The 17,670-nt window shown below is 61.5% G+C and overlaps 1 protein-coding gene and 1 long non-coding RNA gene across 6 annotated transcripts in view; one reads left to right on the top strand and one right to left on the bottom strand.

Annotated features, from left to right (window-relative positions):
- Positions 1–11: 11 nt before the first annotated feature.
- KCNAB2 (potassium voltage-gated channel subfamily A regulatory beta subunit 2) overlaps positions 12–17,670 on the top strand; it is a 19,685-nt gene continuing 2,026 nt past the window's right edge. The window contains exons 1-14 of one of the 5 annotated variants that reach the window (XM_086860896.1): positions 12–56; positions 5,400–5,518; positions 5,892–5,933; positions 13,806–13,849; positions 14,218–14,255; positions 14,446–14,525; positions 14,973–15,017; positions 15,165–15,209; positions 15,293–15,336; positions 15,462–15,548; positions 16,687–16,772; positions 16,992–17,112; positions 17,247–17,341; positions 17,532–17,652. In XM_086860896.1, the coding sequence (XP_086717022.1) occupies positions 5,442–5,518; positions 5,892–5,933; positions 13,806–13,849; positions 14,218–14,255; positions 14,446–14,525; positions 14,973–15,017; positions 15,165–15,209; positions 15,293–15,336; positions 15,462–15,548; positions 16,687–16,772; positions 16,992–17,112; positions 17,247–17,341; positions 17,532–17,652 (925 nt within the window). In that variant the 5' untranslated portion in view covers positions 12–56; positions 5,400–5,441. Of the gene's footprint in view, positions 57–1,964; positions 2,353–5,399; positions 5,519–5,891; positions 5,934–11,386; positions 11,614–13,805; positions 13,850–14,217; positions 14,256–14,445; positions 14,526–14,972; positions 15,018–15,164; positions 15,210–15,292; positions 15,337–15,461; positions 15,549–15,817; positions 15,863–16,686; positions 16,773–16,991; positions 17,113–17,246; positions 17,342–17,531; positions 17,653–17,670 lie in introns of those variants that run through there. The other 4 variants (XM_086860895.1, XM_086860897.1, XM_023947138.2 and 1 more) reach the window with 4 other exon arrangements.
- On the bottom strand, positions 10,427–13,083 carry LOC147649541 (uncharacterized). Its single transcript, XR_015278832.1, has 2 exons — positions 12,402–13,083; positions 10,427–11,859 (listed from the first exon to the last, which is right to left on the bottom strand). It is a non-coding gene; the product is annotated as an uncharacterized LOC147649541 (long non-coding RNA).

The raw sequence follows: 17,670 nt of genomic DNA, 5'->3' as shown, positions 1-17,670 counted from the left end.
TGCCGCCCCCCACGAGGGCGGGCGGCGGAGCGGCGGGAGCGGCGGACGCGGGGCAGGTGCGGGGGCGCGGGGGGAGCGGGGCCGGGGCCGGGAGGTGGCGGGGATGGTGGAACCGGGCAGGGCCGCGGGCAGGGTTACGGGCGAGGCCACCACGTCGCACGCCCCTCCCGACGCTCGTTGATGCGGAGAGAGGGGCTCTCGCGCCGCCGCCTGCTCTCGGCCCAGTGGGACGCTGGGCTGTGAGGGGAGGGGGGGAGGTCGGCAGTCCCTTCGGCCTACAACAAGGCCAGGTGAACGCTGTTCGTGATGCTCCGGTGGCCTGCGGCCTGTGGCCTGTCACCGTACACCGGGAGCGGCAGGGTAGGAGCCCCAGTGACACGGTGTCAGCTGCCGGCAAAGCCCCAGTGACACGGGGGTGGGAATATTGGATTTTCCCCCGAGCCGATTTGCGCACAGTGAGTCAAACGTCGCAGTTCCTTCAGCTTCCTTCAGTTTGATGCCGTTTCTTAGTCCGTTCCTTGTCTCGCTTTGGTGCGGTGACCACAGTGCTGTGGATGGAAGGAGCCCCAAGCCCTGTGACCTCGCAGCCCAGATGCTGCTGCCGCTGCCTCACCATTTCTTTTTCCAGGCCCGAAACTCATGAGCCTCTCTCTTGCCAGCCTCCATTTTTTGGGGGATGTTTTCCTCATGATGGGGATCCCTTTAGGCCCCCAGCCCTGTTTAGCCTGCAGCCAGCACAGGACTGCTCGCATGGGCACTGCAGGCTTTCATCCAGGTGAGACATGGTCTGTGCTGCTGGCAGGTGTGGGCAGGGCACCTAGCCTGCTTCCCAAAACCACAGGTTTCTTCCCCAAGCATTGCTGGGAGCCGCGGCGCAGCACCATGGGTGAGTGCCAGAGCAGGCTGGGCGAGATGCATCCAGTCTCTATCACATCCCCTATACAGGCCTGTTGCATATATGCAGTGATTTTCCAGCTGGTGAGCAGAAAATGCCTCTATACAGAGCTGCCAATGGCGTATTCAAGAGAGCTGCTGGTTTTATTAGTTATTACTATTATTGTTTTGATGAGGAGGGTGGCAGGGCCAGCTGTCACCTCCCGCTCATGGCCTGCGGGTCTGTGGGTCAGATGCATCATGGAGCGGGAGCAGATCGACTTGGCACATGGCTCCCACCATCTGTGGGGGTAGCAAAGCCACTGATGGGCTGGTGCTGGGAGCGTCCCCAAATAGGACGGGGTATATGACCTTCCCTGCCCATTACTGGCTGTTCCTGGAGATGCTGTGGCATGGAAAGCAGACAGCTTGCTGGGATCACCCACCCTGGCAGTGCTGAGTGGTCCCTGTCGGTGTCAGCATGGTTTGGAGCAGGCAGTGTGTTTATTGGCCCCATCGCTGCCAGGACCGTGCTGAAATGCAGAAGAAGTGCCAAGATGCTGCCATGAAGCTGAACAGGATTCGGCTGAGGGAGAGGAACCAGGTTTCCCTAATTTATAGCTGCCAGAGCACCACTGCGTGAGCAGCCTGTCCCAAACCCTGACCCCTTTTTGCTTGGCTTGGCCTCTAGTTTTCCTGTTAGATCCAGCTGCATTGGTATTGTTATCACTGCGGGATCATTGAGTTGTGCTGCCACAGGGACCAGCCTGCTCCAGTTACTGAGGTGGCAGGCTCCAGGGTGTTTTTTCTTCCCAAGATAGCCAAAAAGCCAAAAGCACTGAGAAGGCGTGATGGGCGCGAGGAGGATGGGTGGCCAGTGGCAGAACGCGGCAGCCGGGTGACCCTGGTGCTGGAGGCAGTCCCGCAGCATCACTGCCGACGCTGTATTTGATTATTTTAAGAGAAGCACACCCGGCGCGATTTAAAGCAGCGATGATGCAGCTCCTGCCCAGGCTCCCCGTGGCCCCGGACGAGCCTTCCCCCGCCTGAGCTGCGCAGGGGCGGCTGGTGGCAGCCGCTCGCTCGCCCACGCGCTGCCGGTGCCGGGCTGCGGCGCCGACACGGTTAAGGCACCGGCGGGATCGGGAGCCGGCTGCAGCCACCGGCGGAGCCAAACTTGCCGAGTCAGGATGTGAGAGCGGCAGGGAAGGCTCTGCAGCATCCTTGGGTGCTGTCGCATCCCGGGGCGCGGAGGGCTCGCGTTCCCCCTCTGCCAGACACCTTTTGCGGGGACTGAGCGGGAATGGGGTAGGAACCGTCATCCGCTGCGCTTGCCGCCGGCTGTAGCAGCTGCTCTGCGCCGGCACCGGCGCCGCTTCCCGAGACCCGCAGAGCCCGCAGCCCGGCGGCAGCCGGGTTAGACTCATTGCCTTGTGTCTCCCGACCGCTCATCGCCCTCCGTCCGAGCACCGGAGACAGGTAGGTGCGGTGCTGGGTGCCGGCGGGGCCGCCGCCGCGGCGCAGCGGGGAACGGGCAGTGTCGCACACCAGGGACCCGCGGGCAGCGCGATGGACCCCGTTACTTTGGCTCTGGTGGACGTGACGGCAAAGCCGGAATGACCACGGCCGACATGCCCCGTGTGCTTTGGGGCTGTGTCATTGACTCGGGCAGCTGAGCAGCGCCGGTGCCGGCACTTGGGCGGTCACGGGCGACCTCACGTGTCGCAGCCGAGTCCCCAGCGGCCGCCTGCCGCGGTGTCGTGAGGATGGGCTGCGCAAGGCACGGGAGCCCACCCGGCCGCTCGGAGGGGCTCGGTGGGCTGGGAGATGCTGCGCCGCAACAGAGAACAGAGGCTCCCGGGCCAAAGGAAGGGGCAGGGCTGCTGCTCTGCGGATCCCTGCGGCGCCGGTGCGGGGCGGGGGGGGCACGGGACCAGCACGGGGCATGAGCGCAGAGGTGACGGCAGGAGGTGGCAGGAGGTGCCGAGGCGACAGAGCAGGGCAGCGTGAGTCATTGAGATAAAGTCACCTTCCCCGTGGCGTGGAGGGGGGCATTTGCTGCAAACACAGTGGAAAAAGGGGAGAAATAAGGGTGACAGGCACCTGCTCCCTGCGACATTACCTGCATCCCTCACTTGACTTGGGCAGGACGCTGGGGTGCCCAGGGCAAGGGTACACCAGTTCTCCCTGCCCCAGGGCTTCACCCTTGGAGGATCAGGCTCACTAGAAGCAGCAATGTCCCTACGTTCACATTAATTCCATGTCCAGTTTCTCCCGCTCCTACTCTGGCAGGCTGCAGTATGTAGTCCTCCCTATTCTGGCCCAGCTCCCGGGGGCTTCCCTGCATGTCACAGCACCCACACTCCTGTACCACACTGTGCTACCAGGGATGGGAATGGACCTTGGTGGGAGCACAAATCATGACGGTTTCCTTACCTGGCTCCTAGGTGCATCCTGCAGAAGAAAACACTTTTCTTCCCTCTCAGGCCACTGCCAAAACTCCTGCAGTTGCAAACTCACAGCTGAGTTGTGCCATGAGGAAGCTGAAGGTGCAGGAGCAGTCTCAGGGAAGCACCAAGCTGCTGACACAGAGGGCATTGGATTTTTGACAGTGCCTTTGGCTCAGAGAGCTCAGAGGAATGAATTGGCCCAAAGGCCAATTCACACTTTGGCTCTTCAGGGTGTAGAGCCCTGACCCATGTGCCCGTGGTCCAGCTATGCTTGCCAGCAAAGTCCCTCTAGCACTGCCAGAGACCTGCCAGACACTGCACTTGGTCCCCACAGCATTGCTGAGAGGCAGCAGGGAAGAGGCATCAGGTTCTGCTGAAAATTGCAGAGATCTGAGTTCCTGGCACCGCAGCCCCCTGGGATACAGAATCGGCCAGTCCTGAGCCATGCAGGAGTCCGGGGTTGTGGCAGTGCAAGCAAGGAGCTGCATGGCTGCACTGGGACACGGGGGTCCGGCTGTCCCCCCTGCAGGCATTCCCCAGCTTCCCTTAGCTTTGTTTTGCCGAGGCTAATGAAGTTTGGCGCAGCTGGCATGAGCGGGCAGGACAGTGCCCGGCCAGTGGTGGCTGCTGACCCAGCACTGCTGCAGGCAGCTGCCCACTGCCAGGCGAGGCCACGGGAGCTGCGGAGCCAACACTCGCAACAGCCGGGAGAAGCCGGGGGGTCACAAGGGCTTGGGGGGCTCAGCTGGGTCCTGGTTGTAGGGCTCGGCAGGGTCCTGCTCTGGGCTCAGGTCAGCTCTGCGGATTCGGTAGAGATCAGCTCCCTCCTGACTTCTCGAAGATAAACCCGGCTTTACTGAGGCTGCCTGGGCTCCGGCTGCAGCGCGGCTGTGGCTAAGGGGGATGCACTCCTGCAGCGCTCGGGAGGAGGGCGATGGGGATCTGTGCCGGGGGCTGCAGCCCGGCCGGGAGCTGCGGTGGGCGGCTCCGCGGGGATGGGATCGGCTGCCGCAGCTGCTGCCATTGGGCTGCGTGGGCTGCAGGGGCTGCGCCGGGATTCAGGCACGCCGGGCCGGGATGCCGGAGGGATGCAGGATGCGGGAGGGATGCAGGATGCTGGCACACTGTGCTGAGATGCAGGAGGGATGCAGGATGTGGATGCAGGATGCAAGTATGTCCTGCTGGGATGCAGGCAGGATGCAATATGCAGGCACACCATGCCAGGATGCAGGCATGCTGTGCCAGAATGCGGGAGGGATGCAGGATGCAGGCATGCTGTGCCAGGATGCAGGCGGGATGCGTGCCAGGACATGAGCACACTTTGTAAGGCCATGCTCCTGCTGAGCCCAGGGCAGCCGGGAGTGAGCCCACAGATCTCTCAGTCCCCATGTGGGAAACAGAGCAGCTTGTGATCTGCAGTGTAAAGATGGCATCTCACTGGCCTAAAGAAAGATGAGATAAATTTAAATCCCAGCCCCAGTTCTGTAGGGAAGTGTCATTGTTTTCTGTGATACTGGAAACTGCTGACAGTGTCACAGGAGCAGGAGCACAGCTCCCAGGGAGTCATGCTGGATGCCCCTGGCATGGGGACAGGGACAAGGAGGGTCAGGGGTGCCTGGGGGTGAGCCCTCCTTTCCCTTAGAGCTCACTCACCCCTGTGCACACAGTCACATGTGGGCTGCAGGAAAAGCCAGACTGTTTTCCTCCCCTTAGCTTGTCCTTTTCAGAGGGACCCTCAGGGACAGCTTTGGGGTTTTCAGAATGTTTCATTTTTCAGAATGTTTAATTTTTCAGACCCATATTTCCTCACCATTTCCTGAGATCTCGGGAACCCCAGAAGTTTGGAGAGAGCAGCCAAGCTGGGAAGTCAGAGGGACAGGCCTGAGGCAAGGTGGTTTTGGGATCAGTGGGTCAGGGTGTGAGCCCCAGGGTCTGAGGCTGGCAGAGCTGCCGTGCCCATGTCTCTGCCAATGCCACAAGCCCATTCGGCTCGAGATCTCCTGCAACAGGAAGCGCTGTCATGCGCGTGCCCCAAAAAAACTCATTTCTTCCTCTTTTCCTCTTCCCCTGTGGCAGGGGTGAGGCGGCGAGTGGCTCCGGGGAGCCCAGGCTGGCTCCATGTATCCCGAATCCACCACTGACTCCCCAGCGCGACTCTCGCTGCGGCAGACGGGCTCCCCAGGGATGATTTACAGGTAAGGGTGCAGAGCAGTGCTGGGGCAACTCTGTGGGGCTTCAAACCCAAGCCTGTGGCAACCCAGAACCACCACACTCCCTGAAACTGCCCTGATACTCCTAATCCACCCCAGCATGCTTCATGCAAAAACTTCTGGCACAAAATCCCCACACAGCAGCAGCAATAGCAGCTTTTTGGGCACTGGTGCCTGTTATGGGCATAGGGGGCACTTTCAGGGTCGTGCCAGTGCCTGCTGCACTGTCCACTGTGATGTGACATGGGTTGGTGCCACTGACCCTTCCCACAGCCACTGACCCTGCCACTTACCCCCACTCCTCCTTTCTAATGGGGTTTGTAGCATCTTTCTTCTCTCTCCCCTTTGCTGTCGGAAGCGCAAGATACGGGAGCCCCAAGCGCCAGCTCCAGTTCTACAGGTAACCAGGCCCTTCCCCCACCCCAAAATCCCCCCAGCAAGTGGCTATGGCCCCTGCCATACCCAGATAATGCCAGCACAACGTGCCCTGCCCAGTGTGCCAGGGTCTCTCTGGGTGGGATGGGCATCACAGGTGTGGCATCTCATCACCTGCTCGTGGGTTCGGGAGTGCGATGTGGGGACCCTGAGGTGTGGCTGGGTGGGGGGGACCATCCTCATGGGCTGTCCAAGTGGCAGAGTGTGCCCACATGGCTGTGGGGGGCAGCCACTGTGGGGTATGGGGCTCTGCTCAGTTTGGGGGGAGCGTCCCATGCCACTGCTGTGCCTGGAGAAGTCCCTGGCTTTTCCCAAGAGCAGCTCTGGGAAACCAGCCAGCTGCTCCACAGCTCCTGCTATTAGAAGCAGTCTCATTAAGTGGTACAGGAGGCAACAATCGCCCCCATCACCCTTTTACCGTCTGAAGCGAGGGCGGTGCTTCCTCACACACTCTGCCAACAGCTGCTCCAGTGCTCCCAGGGCCACAACAGCCCAGTGGTGTGGGACTGGGTCTGGCCTGGCTGCTGTGGGGTGGGGGACCAGGGGCTGCCCCTTGACGGAACCGTGTCCCCTCCCCACTCCATCCCACACTTGACAGGAGGAGGTGAGACCAGCCAGCAATGAGATGGCTCAGTGGCACTGACAGCGTCCATCCTAGTGCTGCCACCAGCACTGCCGAGCCCCAGCTACAGGCAAGTTTTGGCTGCCAAACTGGCCTGAACCACTGGACACATCTGGTGCAAAAGGCTCCCAAGGCCAGCAGGCAGGAGCTTGTCTGTAGGCTGCCTAGAGGCAGCAGCCACCTGTGTTCATCACTCACTTCTGTTTCGGGGCTCCCTCCTGCCTTTCAGTCTTGTCTCAGCCCAGCTCCGACTCCACTGCCGCGGGGACCACGGAAGGGCTGTGCCTGCTGCAGGGAACCGTCTCAGCTCCCTGATGACCCCAGTGTGGAGCTGTCCCCACTGCCCTGTGTGCTGGTGGCGGGGGACCTGTCACCGCAGGGCGAGGGGCGGCGGTGCCAGCATTGATAAAGCAGCGGCACATCCTCGGGCTTTTAGTGAAGCGCCATGAATAATTTAACTCCCCTTCGCAAGGAAGAAAATCCCCTAATAGGGCTAATGGAGCGCGGCGAGAAGCCGGGCGCTGGGGGCCCGGCGCAGCCGCCAAGTGCTTTGGACGCCAAGCTCCGACACTCCCCTAATGCAAAACAACGCGGCGACCGCGGCTCTTATATCTGCCCCGGGGCAGCCTGGCCGCCCAGAGCTGCGCTGCTGCCGAGCAGCTTCCCCGGCGCGGTGAGTCGGAGCCGGCAGCGCGGGCGGCGAGCGGGGCTGGGCGCGGTGGGCGATGAGCGGGGACGGGCACGATCATGGGGCAGCTGCTGCGGGCAGCAGGGAAGATTTTCTGTGCAGGGTGACTTGGGATTTGATGGCTTAGGGTGGTTTTCTATCGGAGTTTGGGGTCTTTCCTGGCTTCAGGCAGGCTGGTGGCTGCCAATTTCCCAGCTTGGCAAGCCAGGCTGGCCAGACATCTCTCCGGGCAGCTGCCCCGCCTGTCACCCACTTGTTGACGCTGCTAACAGTGCCGTTATCCCGCAGAGCCTGCGCTCTGTCCCCCATCCCTGCTCCTTCCTCGCAAAACAGCCTCTCCCGCTTGGGCATGGCACAGCTTATCCCTGGCAGATCCTGCAGCCCTGCTGCCTCTCATCCCAGGAGCGCTGGGATTTCTGCTATCAAATGGCCATGAAGGCACCCACCACCTCTGCACTCTCTCGGCCATCCAGTTCTGTTCTGCCAGAAATCAGGGAAGTGTCAAGATAGGGCAGCCGGTGGATTCCCACCCCGTTCCTCAGAGCAGCACAGATCAAACCCCCAGCTCTGCCTGCTGCAGCCGTTTTGCTGCTGTAGAGCAGTGGTGCAGCCTGCTCAGGTTTCTTCTTGCTGCTGTCAGGTGAGAGGATCCTACCAGGGCAAGGAGATCCCACTGGGAACAAGGAGATGCCCATACCCAGCAGGAGCCGCCGGCACTGCCCTAATTAAAGCTACCAGCTATGGAGAAGGGCTGGTGCTGGAGGTGCAGGGTCCAGTCTTCAGCTTTGAGGTGTGGCGGGAAGAGGCTGATGACCAGGATTCTGTTTAGCTTTGCCACAACAGAGGGAAAGATTTCCTTTCCATGTCTCCTGGCTTTCCAGGCCCAAGCCCCCCTACAAAGCAGGAGGAGCACAGAGTGGTCTCTGGCAGCACCGGATGCCAAAGGAGACCCCCAGGGTTTTGGTCATACCTGGCCAGCTGCTACTCCATATCCTCTGTGTTTGCTTCTCCTTTCCTCTGGTGGTCACACCTCAGTGGCAGAGAGCACTTCACTTTTGGCTCCTGCAACTGTCAATTTGAGCTTCACAGGGAAAGAAAAAACCACCAGTGGGCGCCTGGCTGGAGCCTGATGCTGGTGCAGATCTGTCACAGTGCATCCCCAGTGGCCACTCCGGCACCAATGCCACAGTTTTGGCCCTAGTCCCTGCTCCCTGCAGACACTGAAAACAAGGGAAGTTGCAGAGAGAGGCACAGAAATCGATGCCAGTGCCACCGCCAGTGAGGTCCCAGCCATAGAGACATCAAGGACTCGGGTGTGCGAGGAGCCCACCCTGCGGCAGGCTATTTTCGGCAGCCGCACCGGCTGGGAGGTCGCTGCCGCGGTGGTGGGGAAGGTGTTGGCTGGTGGCGCACATTGCGGCAGCGTGACGCAGGCACAGTGAGCACCCAGTGCCCACAGACCCTCTGCCCATGTCCACCCTTTCCAGGGAGCCCCACGGGGATCCCTTTCCCATCCCGATTTTCCTTGCCCACTGGCACACAGTGCCAGATTCTCACCAGCTGCTCACCATGCCTCGGCCAGTTCCTGGGGCCCACTGCATCCCTTGCAGGGATGCAAACCGGTGCAGCCCAGACAGTGCAAGCTGGGAGCCAGCACAGCTGGGCCACGGGCCACACTGCTGCATCGTGGCTTGGGGCAGCTGTGGCAGGCACCACTGCAGCCTCAGACACGGACTGTGCCACATCCCTGTCCTGCTGCTTCTCCTGTTTTGCTTCAGCTCCTACACCAAGCTTTGCTCTGCTGAAGAGACCGGCTTTGTCCTGGCAAGGGTGGGTCCCACCACTCCGGCGTGGCGATGCGGGCAGGGCCGTGCCCTGAGTGGCAAGGGAGCCCATGTTGTGCTTTCCCAGCTCTCTCCATAGCACCACAGAGTGTTTGGTGGCGTGGCTGGCCTGCAGAGCCTGCGCTCGGGTGGCAGGATGCTCTCCATGACCTACAGTGAGAGCTTGCGCAGCGTGATCAGCCGGCCCAGCCCCGAGTGGGGGCTGCCCCCAGCCCCCCGGGCGGCCGACGGGCTGGAGCTGCGGCGGCTGCGGGACGTGCGGGCGGCGGCGCAGGTGAAGACTCTGGAGGAGTTCCTGCGGATGCACGGGCTCTCCCTGGCCGACAGTACCGCCCGCGCCACTGGCATGAAGTACAGGTAAGGCAGCAACGCGAGGGCGGCGAGGGCCAAGGTGAGGGGATGACACAGGGGACGCTGCTTGGTTCTGATTTGACACCTCGTCAGGAGAACGGCTCTCACCTAAGCTCACCTCGGCTCCCCTGTGCCGTGCCAAGGCTGGGAGGAGCCGATGCCCTTGGCACGGCATGCGCCGGGGAGGCGGCAGCCGATCAGCGCCGTTAGCACTTTCCTACTTGGTGATCTTTGAGCTTCTCACTTGACATTCCTGTTTGCTGTTTGGGCATTTGCAGATGCAGATAAAGCTCTGAGATTTAAAGATTAGGCACCTGGAGCAAAGAGCCGCCAAAGAATTGTTTCTGCCTCAGAGGTGTAAATCTCCATCTGATGTGGGTACATCTCTGCATGACTGGGGGGGTACATCTTCACTTGACATTTCCACCTGATGGGTGTAAATCTCCGTCTGACAGAGGTACATCTCCGCCTGATGGGTGTAAATCTCGGTCTGACAGAGGTACATCTCCGCCTGATGGGTGTGCATCACAGAGCGGGTGCCTCATTAATTTTGCATGTGGGTCCTGGTGCAAGGTGTATCAGGATTTCAGCCGATGTCCTTGTCAGGAGGACACTCCAGGCAGCTGGAGTGGTGGCCACAGCCCCTCAGAGGGATAGGGCTGCTCTGCCCAACACACCCCTCCCCACTCTCCCCTGGCGTTGCGGGTGGGGCAATGAGGTGCAGGGCCCAGCACCCCCAGCAACCCAGCTCAGGCTTTGGGGGACACCAGGGCTGAGGACAGTGCCTGTTCTCCGGTGACAGGGGGTGGCCCTTGTCCCCTGCTGCAGCGAAGCCCCCAGGGGCTGGCAGCTCCTGCCATGCTGCGCTGTGCCATGCCGTGCCGCGCCGCGGGTCAGGTTCCCCTCCGCTCACAATGACCGCGATAACATTTACACAGTGGCAAGAGCCCATCTAATATTCATGGAGACATTATTTATTGATGGGAGCAGCTGGCACAGACACCCCAAAGGTGCTCCTTCTTTGGCCATGTCCCTGCTGCCACCAAAATTTGTGGGGTTTCTCATCCTCTGGGGGCTGACAACTGCTGCCAGGTCCCCCCCGCACTGGAGCCGGCGCTGGTGCTGGTAGGATTACCAGCTAAGGAGCTTTGTGAGAGAGGCAAGCGGAGAAGATTACAAGATTTTTCATTAGGTTTGGGGCAAATGTGCATAATTTCCTGCAAGCCCCGTCGCTGCATTTTGCTCCATCCTGAGGGGCACGGCAGGTGCTGCTGGCAGCAGGACGGTGCTGTAGTGTGCTGACTTGTGTCCCTGCTTCGGCAGGAGGTGCTAGGCTGGGATTCACCTCACTCGACTTCGCTTGCACTGGGAAAAATAGGGGGAATGTGCTACTGGGGCTGTGGCCCCGAGGGCGACAACTTGGGCAAAGAGCTGGGCTCTGCCGCGGAGCCATCGGTATCGCTGCCGCCCCGCCGTGGGGCTGGCCGTGCACACGCCTTGCTGCCAGAGGGTTTGGTTTCGGACCCGTGTAGGGAAATCTTTACTGTGCGTGGCCGGAGGGAGGCAAGGAAAGACCTCTTCACTCCGCAGCCTCAGCCCTCTCCGCGCCCTAAAGCGCGGCTGGGCCAGCAGCCGTGCCCGCGGGAGGATGGCCAGCGGGGCGCAGGGGAGTCCTGCCCCGCCACGGCCACTCCGGAGGGGACCGACAGCGGCTGTGTCCCTCCTGCCCCCAGCTGCCCGCGTGCCGCTCGTTCGCTCTCTTCCTGAGCTCATCAAATATTGAGGGCAGGAGGGCTGACGGGAGCGCTCCGCGCCCGCCGCCTCGCAGCCCCCCGCCGTCACGTTGGCGGCGCGCGGGAGGAGCTCCCCGCCTCGCCCGGGGCGCCGGCTAAATTTAGGCAGCTGGCGCTGCTGCCCGCCGGAGCAGCATGCAGGTCTCCTTTGTGTGCTCCGAGCACAGCATCAAGAGCCGGAGCGCGGAGGACCGGCTGAACCGACAGAATGCCGGTAGCCCCAGCCTCGGCACCCGCGGCAAGTTCCGCGCGGTGGCCATGGTGGCCCGCAGCCTGGGGCAGCTCTCGGTGCAGAACGCCCCCTCCTCCAGCGACTCCAGCGTCAAGCAGCCGGGGATGAAATACCGGTAGGAAACGGGCACTCCTGGGGCTTTCCCTGTTCCTCACTGTGATCGGGGTGGCGAGGGGGGACTGGGAGCCAGGGGCGCCGCACTCCCCTGATCTCCGGTTTGCGTCCAGCTCCGTCGGTTTCTCGTCGCTAAAAGTGCTGACCGTGCGCCTCCGTGCGCTTCCTCGCTGTTTGCTCCTGTCCCCTTAGGGCAGCTTTGATCCAGCCGCGCGTAAAATCTTCAGGATGGGGGAGAGAAGGGACCCTAAAATTAAGGGTAGGATTAGTAGCATCCTCAGTGTCTGCCAAGCCGGGCTGGCTGCCGAGCCGGGGGGGTCTGGGAGTCACGGTAGCGTTAATCCGGGCTGCCATGGCATCCTTTCGGTGCTGCCGGAGACTCAGTGCCCTGAGAAGCCAGTGCAGAGCCATAAGCGGCTCTGGCTGCCCATGGTGGTTCTGGAAACGGGGTAGTGTGTGTATGTGGGGCTCCCCTGGCCAGCACCCACAGGGCTCGCACACCCCATGTCCTGGCTCTGGGCAGAGCACTGAGGGCTTCCCCCATTGAGGCTGAGTGTGCACCCAGGTGTGGGGCTGGGGCTTCCCCCGGATGAGCATGGATCCCAGGACAGGGTAGAGCCCCCCCCCAGATGAGCCTGCACGCCATGGTCCAGCTGCCAGCGGCCGCGTGCCTCCGCTGCAGCCCAGATGTGCCAGCATTAGGCAACAAAGTGTGTCAGGCCAGCAGAGCGCTGGGCTGAGCTTGACCATCACCCACCAGTGTCATCCAAATCAGCCAAGTCCCCTTACCTGGGCACTGGGGAGGGGGCTGGTCCTGTTCTGTCCCACTCTCAAACACCAAACCCTTGCATTGGTAACAGCAGTACTGGGGCAATGTGCGGTGGCATCCTCAGGGCTCAGTGCTCCTGCCCCACAGTCATGCCCTCATCCAGAGGAGGAGCATACCAGCAACAGCCTCTCCCAGGCAATGGGTGATCAGCTCGGGAGTCTCCACTGGTGGCTGCTGGAGGGACAGTGGCACAGGGGGATTCTCCAAGCAAGTGGATGGGATAGGAAGGCCATAGCATAGTGTGGGGGAGTGCTTGGCCTTCGCAAGGTCTGCCAGTATCTCTATTGGGCAGCTTGTCAACACACTTTTGGGCTGTAAAGCCGAGAGCAGCGATGGCCACCTGCCCAGGGGAACCCCAGCAAAGCTCTTGGAATGTCCAGGATGAGGCAGGTGCTCTCTACTCCACATGGCAACCCACCTTCATGGGGGCTTGAACCACCACTGGACCACAGCCATGACCTCTCCCTGCCACAAAAAGCTCTAAAAACACCGCAGGACAGGGGGAGCGCCATTGCCTCCAGATGCTGGGCAATAACTGGCAGCACAGGGGGATGCTGCGCTGACTCGGTGCAGCCCACGGTTGCCCGTGGCCGGGCCACAGCCACTCCCTGCCCGGCTGCCGGTGCCCGTGTCGGCGGTGCCGGCGGTGGCGGTGCCTCCGGTTGCTATGCGACACCCGCGCGGGCGAGCTGCCGCGGCTCACCTACACTTTATTTATTTTAACGCTCATTTCTTGAGCCTTTGTCATTTTTAACAAGTAACTGGCTCTCCATCACCACGGCGAAGGCGTCTGCCAGCCTGGCCCCCTTCCCGAAAGCTGTTCTCCAGTTCTTTGTGCCGGTCAGATTTTCTGGGGTGCTCCATTTCTCCAGGATGTCGCTCTACTCCCGAGCACCCTCGCCTGGTGCAAGCCCTGTGCTTCCCTGTGCGATGCAGAGAACAGGCACAACTCATGCCATGTATGCGATGCTTCAGTCCTGACCATGAGCATGCCGGCTCCTCTTCCTCCAGTCTCATTCCCCAGTGCCAGCGGCACTCTCAGGGCAGCCAGACACCCCAACCTCATCACAGGAAGCAGCTTTAATGAGGTCACTGCTCTCCCTATAACCCTGCCAGGCATGGCATCGCTGCGCAGGTGCAGGCAGTGCCATTACCGAGCTGTGGGATGCCCAGACTGGGATGGCTGGTTAATCAGTTGAGAAGGGACTCCCCAGTCCATGGAACCATCCCAGGTGGCGATGGGGACCAGGGGCCACCACCACACCTCCCAGTCCTCGCACCCAGTGTGTTTGGTGGCATGCAGGATGCATGAGACAGCATTTTGGGGCTTTCTGGCACCTTTCCTAATGGTCTCTGTCTTCCAGGAACCTCGGGAAGTCTGGGCTACGTGTGTCCTGCCTGGGTCTGGGTAAGTGCCAGGGTTTGCCACAGCCCCTCGGCATCCCCTCAGTTCCGCAGCAGCTGCCGGCACTCCCGGGCCAGGGCAGCACTCGCTTGCCCCGGCAATGTTTGCAAAGGGAAGGAAAGGGTTTTCCTCAGCCCTGCGGCTGTTTTGAGTCACGGCCCAGAAATTGTCAAATTATTTTCTCTTTTTCTGACACGATAGGAAGCGACTGGGCCATGCTGGGAGCACCACAGTGCACGCGGCAGGGCCAGCTGTGGCCACCACGTGCCACGGCTGTGCTGAGGGAGCCAGGGTGGGTGGCCAGGGGCTTGAGGTGGCGGCGTTCGTTGTTCACCACATTCACCATGCACACACCTCTCTCTCTCCTGCAGGAACATGGGTGACTTTTGGAGGGCAGATCACAGATGAGGTAAGGCTGCACCCCTCCACCCCAACCCTCCCCAAGCCTGTCCTTGGTGAGTGGGGCAGGGATGGGGTCAGCACAGCTGCGGCTGTGGCCTGGGTGCATGAGGCATGCTGGAGCTCACCAGCGCTCTGCGCACGCGCCCGTGCACCGGCTCTCGGCCACCCCCTTCACCGACCCCGCTCTCTCCTCGCAGATGGCGGAGCAGCTGATGACTTTAGCTTATGACAACGGCATTAATCTCTTCGACACAGCAGAAGTCTATGCTGCTGGCAAGTAGGTACCCTGCTTTGGCAGTGCCAAAGAGGTCTCACCCTACACCCTGACTCCCACCAAATCACAGTGGCACTGGGAATCTCCCAGGTTTGCCAGCTGCAAAGCAGCTTCCAGGACAGGGCTCTGAGCTCTTGCTCACGGGGGGAGTTGTGGTACTGGTGGTGCGTGGTGGCCTGTATCATGCAGGTGCAGCCATGCACCCTCCCAGCACAGCTGTACCCAGGGCACACTGGCCCAGGGGCATTGGTATGTGCCCATGCATTCAGTTGAAATTAACAAGCTCATGCATTGGGGGCAGTTTAGCTCTGGGTGCCACAGCAAGGGGCAGTGTCCCCACAGCCAACTGCAGTTGCCTCTTATTCTCTTGGGGTCTGGGGCTGTCCCTGCTGACTGCCACCACTCCTCATGGCCACAGATGCCAATGGCTGATATCTCCTTCCCTTGTAGGGCTGAGGTGGTGCTGGGGAACATCATCAAGAAGAAAGGGTGGAGGTAAGCCAGATGCCACCCCTACTTGACAAAAGTCCCGATGGGCTGGGGAAAACTGGTGGAGAAGCCTTGGGCAGGAGTGTGCTATCCCAGGCAAGGTGCACAGGACTTTGCAAGTGCCACCACCAGTGATTCTCTTTCTCCTTGCAGACGGTCCAGCCTGGTCATCACCACCAAAATCTTCTGGGGAGGAAAGTAGGTAACACCAACCCTCCAGCAGAGCAGCTGGCACTGGTCAGGCTCTCATCCCAGGCTCTCACCCACCTTTCCTTTTCCAGGGCCGAGACAGAGAGGGGCCTGTCCCGAAAACACATCATAGAAGGTAGGGGGAGGGATGAGGGCACTGGCCAGGTGCTGCTGGCCCTGGTGCGAGGCTGTGCCTCACCGTCTGCCTCACTGCTGGCAGCATGGGGCTCAGCTCACCTGACAGTCCCATCCATGCTGCAGGTCTGAAGGCATCATTGGAGCGGCTGCAGCTGGAGTACGTGGACGTGGTGTTTGCTAACCGGCCCGACCCCAACACGCCGATGGAAGGTGGGTGTGTGCAACGGTGCCACGCTCCTCCCCACTGCCTTTCATCGCTGTCGCGGTTGGTTTGCGCCAGGCTTGTGTTTCAAGGGCATTTTCCCTCCTGAGCAGAATCCGCTCCTCCGCCACCACTCGTGCCACACTTCTGCCACCCCTGCCCGGTGCCAGGACCCTCTCGGGCTGCGGCGGGGCGGGTTGGCGGTGCGGTGGCAGGTCACTGCCCCTGTCCCAGCAGCGGTGACTCCACTTTCTCTAAATCTCTCTTTTATCACCAGGGGACCCATTTAGTTCCTCCAAGTCCAGGACTTTCATCGTAGAAGGTACTCCCTGCCCGCACTCTGCCCGCCAGCCGCTGCCTGTCCCAGCGGTGTTTCCTGGGACAGAGCCCCCACTCCTCTGTGATACCCCATCCTTGTTCCACCCTCTCAAGCAAACCCTGCCATGAGATGCAGAGGCAGCAGCAGCACAACACAGACACACCCCTGGCCCTTCAGACTGTACTGCAGTTTAAAGGACAAAAAGCAGAGAGGCTCCCACCCCCAGGGTCCTGCCTTGGGGTGCCCTTGGCACATGCCGGGGTCTGCAGCAGGGTCCCTCCCTGCCAGGGCAGCTATGAGCATGCTGGGGTGTGTGCCCCGGTGCCAGCCGGGCAAGCCTCGTGCCCCTTGCCCTCCCCGCTGCCTGCCTTTGGCTGCAGGAGCACGCCTTGGCTTGGCCCCAGCCCGCATGGCTCAGGGCTGGCTCCCCCCAAGACTCCTGAGTGGCTCACACAGGGTTCAGGCTTCCCTCCGTGGGTCTCTGTGTGTGGGTGATGCATCAGTCCCTCCCCCTGCAGCAGTGCCAGTGCTGGTAACCCCACAGGCATGGGACCACTGGCAGAAGCCTCAGGCTGCTCTCCATGCAGGGAGAGCCTGGCACCGTGTGAGCATGTCAGGTCTGCTGTGGTCCCTGGCACATCCTGAGTGGCTGCTGCTCCCTCTGTCCCCATCCCGCTTTTCTGAAAACATCCCCTGGACACCACCCAGTTCCCACCGCAGCATTGGGCAGTGGGATGCTCGCCAGCCATCAACACGGTGCAAGCCCCCTTCTGCCAGTGCAGCCCCTGCTAAACCCCATTTGCCACTCTCTCCTTCCCTCCCGGCAGAGACAGTGCGAGCCATGACCCATGTCATCAACCAGGGGATGGCCATGTACTGGGGGACCTCGCGCTGGAGCTCCATGGAGATCATGGTAGGGGCCCAGGGGACCGGGGCGGCTGCAGCAGAGCAGCCCCAGCGATGCCGCTGACGTTGATTTAATTAGACAGCAGCCGTTGGGAGCCAAGCGTGTGCAGATGCACTTAAGCCTTAATTATTTTTTGGGGCGGACGCTCAGGACTTGGCTGGGGGGTTCAGCAGGGGGCTCAGGGGGAGCGGCAGGGCGCTGAGGGTCCTGGCTCCTCTTCTGCAGGAGGCGTACTCAGTGGCCCGGCAGTTCAACCTGATCCCGCCGATCTGTGAGCAGGCCGAGTATCACATGTTCCAGCGGGAAAAGGTGGAGGTGCAGCTCCCTGAGCTCTTCCACAAGATAGGTATGACAGTGGGGATTTCTCCCCAGCCCCCCAAAGCACAGTGCTCCCCAAGCCCAGTGCTGCTGAGGCCAGGTGCCAAGGCCCCTGGGGGAGCTGGGAGCAGCAGTGTCATCCCCCCATTCTGCTGTCCCCAGGTGTTGGAGCCATGACCTGGTCCCCACTGGCCTGTGGCATTGTCTCGGGGAAGTACGATGGGGGCATCCCCCCCTACTCCCGTGCCTCTCTGAAGGTGAGCTGCACCAGGGCTGGGAGGGCACACGGGGATGGACAGAGCTGGGGGAGTAGGGCTGGGGGCCTTGTGAAGTCCCTACAGGAAAAGGAACTCCAGGAGCCACAACCCAGGGAGTTTGGGGATGCCCTGCCTGTGCAAGGTGCTGGTGCACCCTGATGCCACCACAACACCCCTTCCTGCTCCCCAGGGATACCAGTGGCTGAAGGACAAGATCCTGAGTGAAGAGGGCCGGCGGCAGCAGGCAAAGCTGAAGGAGCTGCAGGCCATCGCTGAGCGCCTGGGCTGCACCCTGCCCCAGCTTGCCATCGGTAAGAAGATGGGGGACA

This window comes from Cyanistes caeruleus, chromosome 22 (genome assembly GCF_971803275.1).
Source record: "Cyanistes caeruleus chromosome 22, bCyaCae1.hap1.1, whole genome shotgun sequence".
Taxonomy (NCBI): domain Eukaryota; kingdom Metazoa; phylum Chordata; class Aves; order Passeriformes; family Paridae; genus Cyanistes; species Cyanistes caeruleus.
Note: the sequence above shows the minus strand (reverse complement) of the source record. Positions and strands in the feature narration are given on the sequence as shown.